This window comes from Vigna umbellata, chromosome 1, assembly GCF_029865625.1.
Source record: "Vigna umbellata cultivar VRB3 chromosome 1, Vumbellata_1.0, whole genome shotgun sequence".
Taxonomy (NCBI): Eukaryota; Viridiplantae; Streptophyta; class Magnoliopsida; order Fabales; family Fabaceae; genus Vigna; species Vigna umbellata.
Window position 1 is genome coordinate 28,391,922 of NC_142165.1, and position 20,296 is coordinate 28,412,217.

The 20,296-nt window shown below is 33.7% G+C and overlaps 1 protein-coding gene across 1 annotated transcript; it reads right to left on the reverse strand.

Annotated features, from left to right (window-relative positions):
• Positions 1-259: 259 nt before the first annotated feature.
• LOC148205067 (uncharacterized) lies at positions 260-7,580 on the reverse strand. The gene is made up of 2 exons (XM_088101243.1): positions 7,501-7,580; positions 260-1,355 (listed from the first exon to the last, which is right to left on the reverse strand). The coding sequence occupies exons 1-2, from the start codon at positions 7,578-7,580 to the stop codon at positions 260-262; spliced, it is 1,176 nt and encodes a 391-aa protein (XP_087957369.1).
• Between the last annotated feature and the right edge of the window lie 12,716 nt (positions 7,581-20,296).

The following is a 20,296-nucleotide window of genomic DNA, read 5'->3' on the forward strand; positions in this document are numbered from 1 at the left end:
GAGAGGGTAAATGTGATAATATTACTGAGGTTAAGAAATCAGAAGTTAGGGTTTGAGTTGCAGAGAAATTGGTAATTTGAGATACGAATGGCTTCTTCTGAAGGGTGTTCGTCGTGTTCGAGAAGTTGGGGCAAAGGATCTTCTGGGTGGTCCCATGGTTGTGGTGTGAGAGGAGGTGGGATAATCCCTACTTGTTACTGTGGGATAATCCCATGGTTGTCGTGTTCGTCGTGTAGCTGTAGAAAGTGGATGATTAGTGTCATTCCATGCTGTCATGCAATTGCAGCAATGAAGAGGAGAGGTTCAAGACTGAGAGGAAATTTAAAAGTTCAAGATGTGTGGGAATTTCACCACCAAGATTGTTGCTTGACAGGTCCAATGACTCAAGCTGTGTTAAATTCCTTATAGATGAAGGGATTTGGCCTGTTAAACCATTATGAGACAAGTTGAGAGCATAAAGTCCAATAAAATCCATAAGCTCTTCAGGTATTGTTCCATTAAAATTGTTGGATGAGCAGTCAATAGATGTGACGAGATTTAGGACTTTAACAAAGTCCAACTCCAAACCTTTGATTGTAAGTGTCACAGAATCCTGATAATATATACCACCAAATGTAAGGACCGCAGATCCTATGCGACTGAACTTTGATGCATCATGATATTCGTCAAGCTTCATTGCCTTCCATGTTTTGAAACATTTTCCTGGAAGTAAACCACTAAATTTGTTGAAAGCCACATCAAAAATTTGAAGCATTGGCCAAGTACTGTTATCAGCACATTCAATGTGACCATGAACTTTGTTTCCCCTCAAAACCAGAACACGGATTGTGGATATTGAATTTAGGAAGTATGGAAATCCATCATCTACCTCATTGTTTCCAAGATCCAACACCTCTAATGATGAGCAATTTTGTAGTGATTTAGGAATTGGCCCCTTCAATAGATTACTATTGAGATCCAGAGTCTTCAGAGCACAAGATACTGGAAATTTATCTGGAATGCTGCCATTAAACTTGTTATGTTGCAGATTTAATACCTTAATTGTCACACTCTGTGTTAAGCACTCTGGAATTGTCCAAGCGAAGTTATTATAAGAAACATCCAGAACTATCAGCTGTGAACTATTGCACAAGAATTGAGGAATACTCCCAGATAAATTATTTTTGGACAGAGACAGAAAAACTATGGAAGACAGACGAGTACCAACATCTGACGGAATAACGAAACTGAAATAATTGCTTGAATAGTCCAAATAAATGGCACGCACTGGAAATATCTGAAGCTTCCCTTGGAGTTGGTTAGCATGAAGGTCAAGGAGGCTCAGATTGGAACCAGTGTTCTGCACAGATCCTTCTCTGCAACTCAAACCCTAACTTCTGATTTCTTAACCTCAGTAATATTATCACATTTACCCTCTCACAGCCACGTATCACCCTCTCACAGCCACGTATTACCCACACACAGCCACGTAGCTAACTTCAGTCCACCCTGTCAGCTGCTCCGTTAAAAACTCAATGTTGTTTCCAAAAAGGACTTGATTGCACACTTTTTACAAAAGTTGGGACCACATTGAACTTCTAAAAAAAGGTAGGACCGAATTGAACATTTGCCCCCTTTCGAGGGACCAAAAGAGGTATTAAACCAACATTTTTTATCTGTTTAAATATATTTCTCTGTAAGAATTAGAATTTAAAAATTAAAAAAAAATAATTGACTTCTGCCTAAGTTGATATCAATTTGTATTAAACAAATTTGAAAAAATTTAAATGAAATGTTAGCTTTAAGAGTAGTTTGAATAAAGTTTAAAACGTGGTTGTTAAGAAAGGGAAACAGATAATAGAAGATTATTATTATTATTATTACAGAAAGTTTGTGATACAAGCTAGCTATAGGAGTGAAAACCTAAGTGGGTTTATTTAGTGTATTACTGTATACATTAACGACCTTTCTTAAACTTATGATGGTTTTCGCAAGCATCATGAGTTTATCTCGAAAACATTTGAAAGAAGATCAGATAAAGGTTTGACGAGAAGATCAGTAATTTAAAGTTTGTGAGGAAGATGCATTGAATGATGAAGCTTTTTCTGAACATGATCACATGTCTAAGTCAGTGTTTAGAATGAGAATGAAGAACAGGGCTGGCAACAAGTAAAACAACTCCTAAATTGCTAGAATAGATAGTGAGAACGTCTAAGGTAATGTGCAGCTCATGCAGAAGACAAGAGATCCAAAAAATTTCAGTAAGGACAGCACTTACGCTTCTGTTTTTAGTCTCAGTGATGCTTTTGATCACGACACGCTATTTTGAGAGATCCAAAAGGCAACATTCTTCCCGTGGTTGTTTTCCTATCATCAAGGTCTTGATTTCCAATCAATATCAGAAAAACCAGTAATGGAAGAAAATAAAAGTATTTAAAAGATAATTTCTGTAGAATATTAACAACTATCCTTGAAGTTATAGTAACAGAAAAATCAGACCCAAAGCTCATACCAAGTTTTATATAAGATACCTAAGAGAAGCAGAAAAAAGAGTCTTAGTATAACTTTGATTTTGATAGATATCGTTCATCACATCTCTCACTTTCTTTCACTTCTTTTTTCATTTTTTCTTTCATTCATTATGTATATCACCACCACATCAATAGAATGTTGAGCTTTTAAGTTGATTCCTCGTAGTTTCATAATAGATTCTAAGGTTAAAAATAATTAATTTCTTTGTTTTTGTTATTATTGTTGTGGTTTTCGTTTACTATTTCTTTTGTTTCCGAGTCAAGTAAAAAGTAATAATTTTTATATTGTAGCTAATTAATGAGATGTTTTTAATCTATATGTATGTTAATCAAATGAATTTAAGGATTTTTAAATCTAATTGAGACTGTACTTTGATTTAATTTAGAAATTTTTATGTGATTAAATTAATTTTTACCAATAATTGAGGTTTTTAAATCTAATTGAGACTAATATTTAGTTTAGAAACTTTCATATGAGTAAATAATTTTTTATCAATAATTGAGGTTTTCAAATTTAATTGAGACCATACTTTAATTTTATTTAGAAAGTTTCATGTGATTAAATGACATTTTACCAATAATTGAGACTTTATTTTGATTAGAGGTAATCATTTTAACTGAATAAGTCAAGACTTTACTTTGATTAACTAACTTTTTACTTGCTGAATAGGAAAATGGACAAACATGATTAAGTATAGTAAATTTCTATTCAAATTGTATTTTGGTTGAATTTACTATAGATCATTTAAAAGTTCTCACTTCTAATTGAAATTGTACTTTGGTTAAAAGTGATAATGCAAACAAATCAATTGAGACTTTGCATTGATTGATTTGAAAATCTAAAAAAATAACAAAATTTAACAATAATCTTTAGCTAATCAATGAAGAATTTATTTTGAAAGAGTAGTGAAATCAACCTTTCTTAATATAATTGTTTTAGGGGCCTTTTATTAATTTGATATTTCATTTATTGTTATGATATTTAAGTTGTCTGTTATGATGCACCTCTCTTTCCTGGAAGTGAATCCAATAACATCTTAACTTCTTTTCTTGTTACATCTTTCTCCAAAGCAAGATCAAGAAAAAAGAAGTCAAAAGCAGAGGAAACTTTCATGTGGACTACGTATTGCATTTTGGGTGTACTATTAAGGGAACATCTTAAACATTTGAAGCCACTACTAAAGTCATACCACGTTCATCCCCTTCATTCATAAACATATCTTATGATCCTTCACCTAACCTAAACCCAGACATATGAATCAAACAACCATCAACAAATTAACTACCTCTAATAATACCATCATAAACACAAACATACAATACCCAAATGAGGAGTATAAGCTCAAAATTGACCTACTAAATGCCTTGCCAAAATTTAATAGGTTACTAGTGGAAAATCAACATAAACACATGAGACAATTCCATATATTATATAAAAACTTTAGATATCTTAGAATCTCATTATAAAATATAAAAATGAGAGCTTTCCATTTTCCTCTTTGAGGAGCAACTTAGGATTGGTGGTACTACCTCTCAACAAGAATTATCAATTAAGAAACTATGGAAAGAATTTTCCTAAAGAAAAATTTCCCTACATCTGAGTGACTTTCATTCGTAGAGAGCTTCTTGGAATTAAGCAACGAGATAAGGAAACCCTTAGTGAGTATTGGAAGACATTCAAGAAACTTGTGCATCTTGTTCTCAACATCAAATACAAGAAGGCGTCCTTATTCAATACTTTTATGAAGGCTTGAATTCGTCGAATAGGCAATGGGTAGATATTGCAAGCGGATGATCTTTCCTGGATAAATTACCACAAGATGCTAGATACCTAATAGAACGAAGGGCATTAGATAGCCAACAATTTGAAAAAAGAGCAAAATTTTGTGACCTTGTTAAAGGGAGTTCACAAAATGGAGACTTGTACAATAAAATGGAAAAAAGATAAATGATAGAATAGATGGGCTAGAGAATAAGATAAATGATCTTGTAAACTTGTTCAAGACTTCTGTTAACAATATTTTTGATCTCCAGAAACGAAACCAAAAACTTGTTGATGGATCGGCAAATGTACTGAATCGCACAAGTAATATAAAATGGTAAGACCAAGTATCGTATACCAGAGGACTCTCGGCACTAAACAGTTGTGTGATAACTCAATTAATTAAGACTTAAATAAAATGAGATTTTTGGTTTCAAATGCAAAGACATAAAATTAAATATGAATGCAAATTGATCAATAGTAGAGTAACACAAAGATGAACGGAGGTTGTTTATAAAATGAGATGAATATGTTGTTAGGGTTTGATTTCACCAAGTTTACTCTCATGTATACAAGAATTCTTCTTTTTACATTAATATTAACGTCACTCACTAAATTACTTAGAACCCGATCCCTCGGCACTATAAGTCTGCCTTAATTCCTAGTTCGTTCAATTCCTAGCGTTCCTAGAAAATTAAGTCCGAAGATTAAGAGCTTAAAAGGACCAAGTACTCATGCCCTCATCCCATCTGAGCTCCATCTCCTTAGAACTTCATCTCTGCTTCCTGTATTAACTCATTTTATATCAAAACAAAGGGAATTAGTCATAAAATCATCAAATTCAACCTCAACTCTCTTATTCACACAACTTAATGAAAAGTATGAGTCCAAGCAAGTTTCTAAGTGAAAAAGGGTGTATTTAGTATCAAAATTACATCACAAATAATGGTATTTTCAACCGTTAACAACTTCCACTCCATAAGTTGCAAAGGGATGTGTAATTTGTTCTTTAATAGATCATCATATTGATGTATGTCCAACTTTGGTAGTGATGGAAAAATCATAGCCAAGGGTCCTATCACTAGGAGTATGGCCAAGTTCCTACAAGAAGAATCATCTTTAGGAGGAGAAACAAAGTTTTACTTCACTTAGGCCATCATGGAAGATGAAGGAGTAGTGTAGGTTGTTTAGGCCATTATATTCGGCCATGTAGTGTAGGTTTGCTTAATACTTGTATTAAGACCTAATTAGCTTAGGGTTTTTCTTAATATGGAACATCCAAACCAAAGGAGGTGTGTGTCATGTGTCATGCTTTCATTGGAGAGGATTTACCTTTAATAGTGGTCACATGACACTCTAAGATTGGAAAGATTTTTTTTTTGCTAGTGGCCACATGTCCGTCCACCATTGAAGAGGATTTGTGACACTTGTCTCCATCCTAGAGGAGTGGAATTCTCATCCAAATGCATGCAAAGTGGATAGGATGCTTTTAGGGTTTGTTAGGAGACATTATTGCCTATATATTGAGGTGTCTCCACCCTTGTAATCATCTTGGATGTTTATTAATGTTATGCTGCCCAAATTTGGCCATACATTTCCTAGATCAAGACTAGAGCAACCCTAGAGGTCCCTCTAGTCACCTTCCTCCTTGAGTTAGTCCAACCTCTCTTCGACCCATCAAAGATTACACCACCACCACCACTATAACTCCTAGAGGTCGTGAGCTTCTACCCTTTTCCCGCCATTGCTCGTCATCCTTGAAACCTTTGCACCCTCCTTTCCATACCATCATCGAAGGAAACACCCCTTCATACACATCTTTTAGCTTTGACCTAACCTAGCATAAGGAGGTTGTTATCATCTGGTATCAAGAGCTTTGGTTCTTCAAGAGCTAAGTTTCCCTGGTTCCCTACCTATATTTACTATTTTTTATGTGTTTTATGTGTTTTTCTTACTTTTCATAGTCTTGTTATAAATTTTGTTGTTTTTATGGTTCTACTTTGTTCTTCTCTTGGAACCATTCATCTTCTCCACTAGGTTTCTCATGTTTTTATGTTGTTTATGTGACTTTTCTGTTTCTGAGTCATTTCTGGCCATTTTGTTCAGTCTTATATGCTTATTTAGTATCATTTTGATTTTTTAATCCATCAATGTTGTCTGGAGTCATGTTTAGTCCTTCACATGTCTCTATTTTCAAGTTTAACCTTTGAAAAATCACCAAAAATACATGTTTGAGCAATTTTCAAAACTGTTTCATTTGAGTACCTTTGAGTGATTTTTCTTTGCATATTTGAGTTCATAATTGTTGTTAGATTATCAACTAGTTCATAGAGTTAGGTTTCATATTGTTGTTAGATTATCAACTAGTTTTTATCTTCGCCTTGGCCTCATTACAATATGTGAAAAGTCCTCATCATCATCAATTACATGTGTATTTTGATTGAAAACGCAAGCCGAAACACTTAAATGAATTTTACTGAGAAATATAAATTTTAACAAGAGTAGTCTCTTTCATATTTGATTTTTTCAAAAGATTGGCTCATATATAAAAAATAGAATTTTTCCGTTTGTATGAACATGTTGATTTCTAGAAGATTGATTTGTTTCTAGTGATGTTAATTCCTTTGATCCAGGGTAGATTTGGAATAAAATTAATTCATAACAAAGTTTTAAAATTGTTCATTTTTGGCCAAGAATGCAAAAGGATAAGTATGGAGGTGTGATATGTGCATATTATTGCACTCATTTAAGGTTTAAGTTTATATTTTTAATTAAATTTTTGTGCTTAAAAGATTGATTTAATTAAGATTTGTGATTATTGGACTTATTGAGCTTGTCAGATAAAAATGTATTAAAATAAATTTTTTGTTGCATAAATATCTTTGGATATTTTAATGCTTGTTGATGTAGAAAATTAAGTTTTGGTTCATTCAAAGTGTGAAAATAAAGAATCAATGGCTCCAAATTAACAGAATGAGTAGATGAAGTAGCAAACTAAGGAAAAACATATAGCCCATCTTTAAGAACACCTTTAAGAATTATCTCCTCTGTATCTTGGTTATTAACATAGCAAGAGTTAGCATAAAATCCAAAGCAAAAATTAATATCTTGAGCAAACTTGGAAACACTCATTAGATTTTTGGTTACTATAATAAATCTTTCATAATGAGAGGATCGTGATTATTTGAAACAATTCAAGAAGCATAACCAATTGGTAAATATGCACACCTGCACCATATAATAGTGTTGGAACTAGTATAAAGGGCTTTCTTGGAGAAATTGTTGGAATCATTGGTGTTGTCATGCATTGCTCCAGATATGTTGATACCATGATGAGTCGATATTTTATTCACTTCACTTAGTTTATTGTGCTAGAATTAATCAGGGAATTGTGCTTAAATGTCCGATATTTTCCCGTTTTCACCAATTGTGTTTAATTGACTAATAATTCTAATTTTGATTAATTTGAATTGTCTAAGCTAATTATTTGCACTATAAATTACAGGGAAAATTTAGAAATACAATTTGGGATATTTGAAGGTTTAATAAAAAAAAAATGAATGACAACTGGACCGAGAAAAATCTGGCAGCATCCAAAAATGCAAATGGGTTTGGACATGAAAATGGTCTTGAATGTGAAAGGGGTCACCACATTGAAACACACACGGCCCACGTGGAGAAGAGATCTTTGTATATGCACCCAAAAGAAGCAAAAGTAGCTTGGCACACGGCATCCAGCAAACAACATCCACGTCCAGTAGTGTGCAGGCGGCCCACAAGAAAGCAGCCACATGGGAAGCAGGGGGGTGCATCCAGCATTCCAGCTTGGAAACGTGGAGTCACGGGAGGTGCACACGGAGCAGTCCAGCTTTCATTCGCAAGCTTGCAGGGGTGTAGGAAGGAAAAAGAGGAGACACATGCGCTGATTTGGGGACGGCCTTCACACGTCCACGCGGGCTTCACACTTCCAACAACATCCAAGCAGCTCCCGTCCAGCAAGTGAAGAAGCACACGGTCCAGCTTGGGAGATCTTCGTCCAGCAAGCAACATGCGGTGCACACAGTAACTCGGGAGTCCATCCAGAAAAAGAGAAGCACACGGTCCAGACAATGGAGAAAAAGCACGCGGAAAAAGGCACCGAGCTGGAGGGGGGCACTCGTATTATTTTGGGCTTTCTCGGTTTTTGAAAAGGAGGGGGTGACCTAACGGGGGACAACCACCAGCTTTATGAGAGTTTTCCCTTGAGCATTTTTTTTCAGATGGTAGAGATGGAAGGTTACGGGTGAGGGCTGGGACATACTACAACCGCCACACATTTTAGCGCCACTTACATGTTCTTTTCGGGGGCTGGAGTTTTGAAAAAGATGGTGGAGGGGAGCGTCCAGAGGCAGCACACGAGAATGAGGAATGAAAGAGATTTTCCCATTTTATTTTGTGCAAGGGGCTGGAATGTTCCTTTTTAGTTTTTCATTGAATACAAAAGGATTCAACACTTTTGCATTTAATACTCTTTTATTCCCTTGATTCCAACTACTGTCACTGCCAACATTGTTTGGCATTTAATGTTTTTTTTTTATTTTATTCCGGCACACATGGAGAGGTGTTGATTCACCTTCTTTGATTGAGAGTACTGATTTACTTTGCTGGAATGAAGCACACGGTGATAGGAAGGAACATGCTAGCATTTAATTGGCTTTAATGGAATGAGTAGTAGATTAGGATAAAGTCTAGATGATGGGACATGTGGTAGCAGGAGGTGTAGCAATGTGTTTCTTTTATTTGTTTAAGAATGAAGAGGTAGATTAGATGAAGCAAAGTAGTGCACAGGGAATTTATTCCCTTGTCACGTCAACTTTAGAAGGTGAAGAATACTTTGAAAAATTTATTTTAGAAGTATTTGTAGGAAGTTGGCAACACGTAGTGTCACGGGAGTGTCACGTTCTGGAGGCAAAGAGGGGAAAATTCCATTTCATTTATTTTGCTAGAAGGAGGCACGAGTTCTAGTGGTAGAATAGGAATACTTTCTTGGAGAATGAAACATATGATGGATTGAGATGGTGACTCACGCGGATGGATTTTGGAAGCACATAGTTTAAATTTGAATTATCTCCAAGCGTTTCTTCTTGTTATTTCTGTGATGAATTTTTTTTTATGTTTATGTTTAGCCTACAACATTGTGCATTTGATGTTTTAGCTTGAATGTTGCATTTCTGTAGTTTGAACTGTGTTTGGATATTTATTTGTTGTTGTGTTCAGTTTCATGTTTTTATACATTTGAATACCGTCAATTATATTCGGTTGTGTTTAATTTTCATTTTTTTCAGTTCAATTGCATTCACAAAAACATTTTCAAAACCCCCCACTATGTGTTTGATCTGAGACTGAACCACATTTGGTCCTTGAGAGACGACCTAGGAGTCACTTCCTAGTACTATACTACATTCTTTTATGCACAACTTTTGTTGGGAGGTGCGACCCTCTCATCATACCACAAGGGGTCACTTATGATAAAGGGTGTTCCAAAAATGGATGAAACGGTATCAACATTGTTTGTGTTAAAAATTGAAAAAGATTAGCTAAAGGATTACAATTATTGTTACTATCATATTAGTGCCAAAATTGGTAGAAATGTGACAAAATTTTCCACAATTTTGACATTATGGTTTATGTCCAGAGAAAGAATTTGAATTAGACAAACTACTCTTGTGATTTGGTCTAGATTGAGGAAAACGTGAAGATTTATTAAACTGGGATTTAAACCAAGAAGAATGGTGAGTAAATATTTTTTGGTTGGCATAATTAAATTGAGATTTGTTTGAAGAACTAGATTGAGAGGCCCACAAGCAAGAAGCAGGATTTTTTTTTTCAACATAAAAGGTGATTGAAAGGTGATGTTTTTCAATACTCTCTTCTTGTGAAAGGAGCAAAGCTTCAACTTCCTCGACAATGTATGGATCCAAGTGAGGCAGAATAGCGATAATGAAACAATCATATTCTTCTAATAAACCATCTAGAATGGCTTCGATATGATCATCGGTGGAGATGGAGAGTAAATAGTGGCAAGCAATTTTCACACTTCTTAATATCAAAAAGGTAGGTAGCAATTGACCAATCTTTCTTTGGAGATTGAATTTGAATCTTGAACTTCTTGACACGTGTATGAGTTTGAGAGGCATAATAGGTCTTGAGATTTGCCCAAACTTGTATAGCCATAGTAAGACCAATAATCTTGGCCAAAATGGTAGAAGGCATTGACATAAGGAGTCAAGTGAGAAGTTGATCTTGTTGCTCATACTTTTGAAATTCAGGATTGACAATATAACACCCCAAATACCATGTGCTGCATTACCCTTATCATGCATACAACCTAACGTTAATACTTATAAAGCTTGAATATCAATAGTTAAACATTTGCAAACACATGGACAAAATATGTATTTTTATTTGTAAAACACATTCATTAGGCTTTCAAATATAAACCAATTAAATGTTCTCTTTTATTTTTCTTATGGTTTTTCACATCTAGCCAAAGACTTCCTTCTCTGGTAGAGTGAGTGATTTGTTATCATCAAAACTTTATTAGCTTAAAGGGCTCATCTATTTTAACAATAGGCTCATCCAACGAGTTCATTCATTCAATGAAGGAATCAATTGATAATTCTTTAAATTACTTTAAAATATTAATTTTTGCATAGGTACATCTATAAAGTGAAATCAACTAAAAGTACATCGTTTATCAAGTACACCGTCTAATAAGTACATCGTCTAATGAGTTCATCCTCAAGCAAGAACTTTGTTCAATAAGTACTCATCTAGAAAGTATTTGTTTACTCAACTCTTGGCAACTAATGAATGCATCATTTTATCATTATCAACCTCCACTTTTCTTAAGTTTGTAAAATAAAATCATCTAGTCTTAAAAGAACTACTTTAGCTAAATAATCCCAAACTCACTCACTCATCCTGTAGTCTAGAGTCTCCTTTATTCAATAGTAGATCACCCTTAACTACCTTAGTTGACTCCTCTTAGGTATTTATATTCATTTTCTTAAGTTCAAAATTTATACCTACAATATAACCACTTGACTCAATCAACATACTCATCTAACTTCTTTCGTTCCTCTCAAAACCTCAAATTTTAATAAGAACCATTCAACTCCAATTCCCACCTCCCAATAATCACATAACATAGTATTATGAATCAACCATACAATCAATAGATAACATCATAAAAATATACTCAAACCATATATCATTATTAATTACCACAAAGCATAATATATCAATAAATCATTCATAAATTCAGCAAAAATATCATCAAAATACTCAAGTGCATTTAAACTAACAAGCAAACAATAACGTTACAGTTTATCATCAACTTGTGGTTCATACCACTACATCATCATCAACTCAGAAATAATAATAACTAGTTAGCTTGTGTTTCTTATTCTTAAAGCCTTGTCTCTTTCGAGTTCTACTACTAGCACTATTTTCAGGTACTCAATTCCACATGAAAGAAGTTTTAGATCAATAATTTGAACATAAATGAATAGAGATCTTGACTTACAAAGACTTATCTTAAAGACGAAAGAGTAACATGCAAGCAGATTCACCACATACAAAGACATCACCCAAACTAACTCAAAAGGATTGGGTAAAGATGAACTTACTCAGTTTCAACTTCTAGTTAGTTCAAAATATAACTTTTAACACCAAAGCTCTTTCATGTCTTAATATCTTCAACCAATAAAGCAACAACATAATATTTCTAAAGAGAAGTAAGAGAAAGAAGACAAAAGTGTGTTTTAAAAATATTAAAATTTGTAAAATGAAACTTAATGACTAAGTTTTTCTTTTATAATTCAAACTTTTAAAATAATTAAATAATACCAAGATAATCAACTTTCATCATAAATATCTATTCTCTTTTAGTTTCACATCATAAATTTCTAATATTTTTATCTTTATTATTATTTGTAACCAATTTAAAATTAAAAAAAGATATAAATTATTTTTGAAATAAAAAATAATTTTTAAATACGTAATTCAATTCAATATTTTAAATAAATATGGTTATTACATATAAGTTAATTTTTAAATTTTATTTTAAACCTTTTAAAATCTTTATTATTTTTATATTGTTTTCAATTTTTCTGCAATAATTTAATTTACAACTTCATAATGTTTAACAAAATATTAAATTACTTTATAATTTACTTTTTAAACTTTAATGTAAAATTGAAATTTGTACATATTCAAAATTTTGATACAATTTGGTTTTCACAATTTAAAAATAAATTGATATATTCCTTCTAATGCAATTAAGTTACATTTTTAAAGTGTCAAGTGACATTTAAACTTGTCATTTGAATTATTTATAATTTTTGACAAATTCTAGCTCAAATATAAAAGCTCTTTAAAAAATACAAGAGGATTATATTCATTTATTTTTTAATCTGAAAACTAAAATATATTAAAATTTTAAATAAGGACAAATTTTAATTGTACAATAAAGTTTAGAGACTAAATAAACATACTAAATACATATTTATCCGTTTATTTAATTAATACACAACAATAAGTAATTTTATCTTAAAAAAGCTTTTTTATATTTTTAAAATTTCTTATCATAATATGTTAAAATTAAAATATAATATAAAATTGTAATAGTTATTCTTTTTAATTGACTTTTCGTAAAGATTAGATATTAGAATAAAATATATGTAATAATGTAATAAAATAACCAATATATTACTTAATTGAATAATTCTCTTAAACAATGTAGTACCATAATTTAAACTGCTTTTTTTATTACTTTCATGATCTCAATTAATATTTTCTATTTTCAATGTTAATCTAATCACAAGTAACGATAAAGACTAAAAGGAGCTAAAATAGTGACAATGATACAAAAATATAAAAATTATTTTATGATTACCAAAACCTTTAAACTTTTATATAAAGTTTTATTTCTAAAAATACAAAAAAAATGGGATCTTATTATGAAAGATTGAGATATATTACTTTCCTAAGAGAAAATATGCAAATTGCTGAAAAAAATAATCGTTGAAATGAATGACAACCACTTATACGTTTGGTGAACAGAAAAATCAAAAGAAATGAGAAAAAGTTCACCAACCTTTTACTCTTCAATGGAGAATTATTTATTAAATGTAGAAAGGAAGCAAAACTACTTTATCACGTGATAACATAAGAATGAAGCATTTCATCTACCATCCCAGCACGTTGATGAGTTTGCGTACATCATTATAAAGGTAAATTAATATGTGAAAAAAAACACATTTTGGTATTTATATTGTACACGTTATATATTTTATTTTCTACTTTTGAAAATAACGTATATTATATTAACATAAAATTTAAGAGTAAAAAATAAGTGATTAATGTATCTTATCTTTCATTGAGTTCATGTTAGTTCAAGGAAAACTTTATGTTAAATATATGAAGTGATATTCTTTTTATTTTTTTACATTGAATGCCACGTGTCGGCCGTAAAAGGCTACAAGTATACAAGGTATATCGTGATCCAACATAAACATTGTCCTTACATGTTTGACTTAGGGCATCCTATGTAAAAACTAATTTTAATAATTATTTTATTTCTTCATTGTACTTGTGGCATGAAATGGATGCCTTGCAATGTCCTCATATTCACTTACGCCAACGTGGTTAGGCTATTACTTCTTGCACTCTTACAATTACTTACGGCGTCTCTACAATATTAGAAAAAGATTAAAAGATCATTCATAGGAAATGATGGAAAACCATCAAGAAATCACATTGGACCTCTTACTAGAGCAATGTCAAGGAAGATTCAAGAAGAAGAAGGATCACCTAATATTTTACTTCTATGGAAGGTTACTTATAAAAATCCTTCTTCTCTTAACTAAAGCACTTATACTTTGTTTTGTAGGAATTAATAAATCTTGGAGACCATGATTGAGCCATTCAAGAAGTTAAATCAATAGAACCAATCAAAGGAGCCAAAAAGGAGGTGCTTACGGAATGGAAAATGCACCAGCATTTTCCACGTGAATTGGCTGATTTGGAAGGAAGCATGCACCTTGCTGGCTGAGCTGGAATGAGGCATGGACCTTGCTTGATCAAAATAAATGTGCCTTCTATGCTGAATAATTTGAATTTAGGAGGGAATTAAAATCAGAAATTAGGCTCCTCTTCACCTATAAATAAGAGGGCCTTTTCTTTGTATTTGCTTACTTTTGAGCTTAATGATATGCTGCAGAATTGGTTTTCCAGCTTTTGTGCTCTTAAGTCACCTTTGAATTACTACTTCTTCTCCTTTCCTCAAGCTTCCTTCCTCTGTAGGAAGGCCCTCTGAGCTGTGAGGCTTCACCCATACGCCTTTCCTCCATTAAAACACCTCAAACACTGCATCATTTCATCCATCCGTTGCACCATTATTCATTACTGGTTTCCTCTGGTCTGGAGCCTCTTCCTACACGTTTCCAGCTGGCAATTGGTTTCCATCAAGTGGTATCATGAGCTTAGGTCATCCACGCACCAAGAGCTAAGCTATTCCTCCATCTTTGCACTCCATTTCTACACTCTGTTGCTTTCTGTTTCAGCTTTTCCAGTTTCTGTTTTGAGTAATTTTGTTTCTGTTTTGTGTTTTTCCAATCATTAATTTCGTGTTTCCTGTTGCATTATTTGTGTTTCCAGTGTTCATACATGTTTGTTACTCATTTTAAACGGTGAATCATTCTTGTTTATGTTTTTTCCAGCTTTATTTTTCAATTCCAGTTATGTTTTAGTCTTGTGCATTCCATATTTGCAGTTTTAATTCTGTTTCACTTTGGTTTTCTGTTCTGCTGGGTCTCATTTTGGTTTATTTGAGTTTACAGTGCTGGAAAAGCTTTAAATCAACCAAATAAGGCAATGAGAACATGTTCTAGCCTTGGTGATAGAAGCAAAAGCACTAGAAACTAATTATGGTTTCAAATCTGCTCAAGAAATTCAAATCTGGTTTTAAAATTTGAAATCTGTTTCAGCTGATTTTATTTGATTCTGCTGCTTGGCAAAAATTTGTTTGCTGTTATTGGAAGTGGCTAAAGGTGTGGCAGACCATTAAAAGCAAGGAAATGCATCTAGCATAACTTGGTTGCCTTAAAAAAACCAGTAACCTTTGCTGTCCAGTTTTTTTCTGTTCTAGCTTTTCACCGTGCTATCATTCTTTGCTTAGTCCAGTCTGAGTTTATTCATACTAAGCACTTTAATTCTAGCTTAGTTCAGTGTAATAACATTCTCTGGAGTCATTGTGTGTGCTGTCCAGCCTTATCTCCACAAGTTTCTTAAATCTGGTGCAGTTTTGGTGGGAATTTTCTGCATAAATAGGCTATAGCAAGGGTGAATTGTTGAATTTTGCTATTTCTGTGCATTTACAACATTTGAGCAAGTTTAAATTGTCATTCCAAAGTTGTTTGCACTGTTCATTTGGTCATTTTCTAGCCTATATGCAGATTTGTTTTTTTAAACCTTAAAATTGACTTTAAAATGGAAGTGCACCAGTGAATTCACATTGCCATCTGTTTTCTAGTTGTTTCAATGTTTAAACATCTTTAAAATGATGATACAAAGTTGTTTGATGCATCAATTGAACTGCTGAATCACTTCCAATCAATTTTGGGTTTAAAACCACCATTTCAATCCACTTTTTCTGGTGCAGAAATCATTTTCCAGCAACTGTTTTGGTCATTCTTGTTCAAATTCATTTCTGGATTATAGTAAGAGCTGGTTCATTATTTTAAATTGAAAATAAATGATCAAAATAAGTCAGAACAAGTGTTAAAAAGCCTGTTGAATCGTGCAATCCAGTTTTTGGCAGTTACAAACCCCAAAACACAAAATCTGGTTTTCATTGGGGCATTTTAACAAACACTTTGGTAAAATATCAAACAGTTTGGTCTGGATGAGTTTGTGATCTGCTATTTCTGTTTTTGTTGCTTTCTTAATCTGTTCTAGTACCATTATTAGGTTCCTTTTGAGTGCTTTCTGTTATTCCATCCCTGTCCCCATTTGATTTCCCCATTCTTGGCTTTCAAATTGTCAAACATTCAAAAATCTGGTTTGAAATTCTGGTGCAGTTTGCTAATTCTGTTTGGTGTGTTTTGAGTGGAATCTTGAGGTGCTGTGGTAACTATTGTGAGGCATCCAGAAGCAGAAACCTTTCCCTACTGAGGTACCATATTAGGAAGTGAAAAGGGGGCTGAAGTGGGAACAAAAAGGGAGCTTTTGAGCAGCTGTAACTCTGTTGTTCCAGCAGCTAAAAATACACCAGAAAAGCTTGAAGTGCAACTTGTTTTGGAGTAGCAATCTGCAGCAGCAAGAGAGTGAAGCTTACATTAGTTTTAGGCCTTCTTTTAAGTTTGTTTACACCACATATCACGGAACCTTTGCTGTTTAAAGTTGATTTTCATTTCTTGGCTAAGTGACTTGGGAAAATGCTCTTGAAGCAATTCCAAGATCACATTTAAACATTGTAATAGTGCAATTTCGTTTTCTTAGTGTGGAAGTGTGTCAAGGGGCTCCAAGTGTCACTTGCACTTTCACTTAGGGCCGTCTAGCATTTACATTCTTGCATCTTTATTGCTTTCTTTAATTTCTTGCTTAATCTTTTTGTTTTTTTTAAGTCTCCGTGGTATATATAGGATTGCATAGCATTTAGTCAACCTTTCTTTGGTTATAGGTCCATTTCATAACATTTGAAAAGAATTTGAAGAATTTCTAATTAGAAACTTAGGTAAAAGATAACTCTAAGGAAACTCTGGCTAAGGAAGAACTTGGTTTTTAAGCTTGTCCATTAGTGACTCACCTCTTCTTCCTGGGGGCTACTTAGATACATCTTTCACCTTTAGAATCTCTTTAAGAAATTTTTCACCAAAAACAAAGAAAAATTGTGAAAATCTTTTCATTCATTCTTTGTCAAATATTTCGAAAACCTTGTAAAAACCTTTTTCATTTGACAAGAATGAGTCAATCAAGTGTGCAAGGTAGCATCAAACCCAATAGTGAGAGTTTTTTAAGGGAGGAATTTCAACAAAAATTTGAACAAAGGGATAGAGAGATTAGTGAGCTCAAAGACATGATTAGTCAACTTTTGAATAATCAAGAGAAAAGAAAAGAGAGATCTTCCCATAGGAGAAGAGAAGAATCATCATCTTCTCCTAGTGAGCTTGAGCAATATAGTAGTCATCACAATGATGACCACTACCAAATGCCTCCTAGAAGACATCATAGAGTGAGAGAACACCATCCAAGAGAGCCCAAAATTGATCTACCTTCTTTTCATGGAAAGGATGATGTGGAAGAATATCTAGAGTGGGAAATGAAAGTTGAGCATTTGTTTGAGTGCCACCAAATAGATGATGAAAGGAGAGTCACCATGACTTCTCTAAGCTTTCAAGGCTATGCCTTAATTTGGTGGACAGCCTTGGTCAAGGATTATAGGCTAAGACACTTACCTCCCATCAGATATTGGAATGAGTTGAGAACTGCCTTGAGAAGAAGGCATGTACCAACCTATTATGATAGGGAATTAATGGATAAACTCCACAAACTCCAACAAAGGAACATGAGTGTTGAGGAATATAGACAGAAAATGGAGTTACTCATGTTGAGAGCTGGGATAAGAGAAGAACCTAGGATAACAATTGCTAGGTTTCAAAGTGGACTCAACTATGACATAAGAGATAGGGTTGAACTTATACCCTACAATGATCTCAATGAGTTAGTCCAACTTTGTGTGAGGGTAGAGCAACAACTCAAGAGGAAAAGCTCCACCAAGAAAGATTACCCTCATAGTTCTAATAAAAAAAAGATTACCCTCATAGTTCTAACCATAAGAAAGAGTATAAGAGGGAGGGTAGTCTAACCAAGCCAAGATATGAAGAAGTTAGAGAGAGAGAGAGGAAAAGAAAAAGTCAAAGAACCTTCAAGAGATCATAAGAGTAAGGAGACTAAGTGCTTTAGATGTGGGGAAAAAGGGCACTATGCATCTGAGTGCCGCAATAGAAGGTCAACTTACATCCTTGAGCATGAGAGTGAAAGTGAGGGTTCTTCAAATAGTGAGTCTGAAACATCCACTTCTGAAGAAGAAGAAGCTTTACCTTGTGATGGTGACTTACTTATGGTAAGGAGACTCCTGGAAAGTAAACATGTAGAATTAGAACAATCACAAAGAGAGAACCTATTCCACACAAGATGCAAAGTTTTGGAAAAGACATGTTCAATGATTGTGGATAGTGGTTCTTGTTGTAACTGTTGTAGTTCTAGAATGGTAGAGAAGCTTGGCTTAACCATTACTCCTCATCCTAAACCTTACAAACTTCAATGGATCAAAGAGGATGATGGAATAGTAGTTAAAGAACAAGTAAGAGTACCCATTTCCATTGGCAAATATGAAGATCAAATTGTTTGTGATATAGTACCAATGGAAGCTGGGCACATATTACTTGGAAGACCTTGGCAATATGATAAGCAAGCTTTACATGATGGAGTCACCAATAAAATCACCATTCAACACAAGGGAAAGAAAATTATCTTGTGTCCTCTTACACCTTCACAAGTAAGAGAGGATCAAATAATTCTTAAAAAGAAGTTGGATGGAGAAAAGAAAAGTAGGAAAGAAGGAAAGGAGAAAACCCTAAACCATGCCTCAAATAAAGAAGTTGTCCAAACTCAAACTTTGAACATTTCTAAAAATCTTTTTCTTGGACAACCTCATTTTCTTCTCTATTGCAAAGAGGCATTTGTTTCAATAAATCATGAACTTGGTTCTCTACCAAAGGGGTTGCAAAAACTTTTAAAAGAATTTGATGATGTATTTCCTAAAGAGGTACCAAGTGGATTACCACCTTTGAGAGGAATAGAACATCAAATAGATTTAGTGCCTGGGACCAGCCTTCCTAATAGGCCAGCCTATAGGACCAATCCCATGGAAACAAAAGAAATAGAGAAACAAGTCAATGAATTGTTGAATAAAGGGTGGATCCAAAAGAGTTTAAGTCCTTGTGCTGTGCCTGTGTTGTTGGTTCCTAAGAAGGATGGATCTTGGAGAATGTGTACAGATTGTAGGGCCATTAACAACATAACTGTCAAGTATAGGCACCCCATTCCTAGGCTAGATGATATGCTGGATGAATTACATGGAGCAAATTTTTTCACCAAAATTGATCTCAAAAGCGGATACCATCAAATAAGAATTCATGAAGGAGATGAATGGAAAACTGCTTTTAAGACCAAGTTTGGTTTGTATGAATGGTTAGTCATGCCCTTTGGCTTGACCAATGCTCCAAGTACATTCATGAGGTTAATGAACCATGTTCTTAGAGAATACATAGGGAGATTTGTAGTGGTCTACTTTGATGATATCCTAATCTATAGTCAAGGCCTTCAAGAACATTTTAACCATGTCAGAAAAGTCTTGCTTCTTCTTAGAGAACATCATCTTTTTGCCAACTTTGACAAATGTACTTTTTGTCAAGAAAGTGTGATTTTCCTTGGATTCAAAGTGGGAAAAGAAGGTGTACATGTTGATCCAGAGAAGATCAAGGCTATACAAGAATGGCCAACCCCTAAAAATGTAGGAGAGGTGAGAAGTTTTCATGGGTTAGCAAGTTTTTATAGAAGATTTGTGAAAGACTTCTCCACCATAGCTGCTCCTTTAAATGAGCTAGTCAAGAAAGATATGCCTTTTATTTGGGGTGATAAGCAAGAGTTGTCTTTTGAGACTTTGAAATACAAGTTAACACATGCACCTATTCTAGTTTTGCCTGATTTTTCCAAAGCCTTTGAACTAGAATGTGATGCATCTGGGGTAGGAATAGGAGCTGTTTTAATACAAGGAGGACATCCCGTAGCTTACTTTAGTGAAAAACTTAGGGGGCCTACCTTAAACTATCCTACCTATGACAAAGAGTTGTATGCCCTCATTAGAGCTTTAAAAACTTGGGAGCATTACTTGGTAACTAGAGAATTCATCATACAC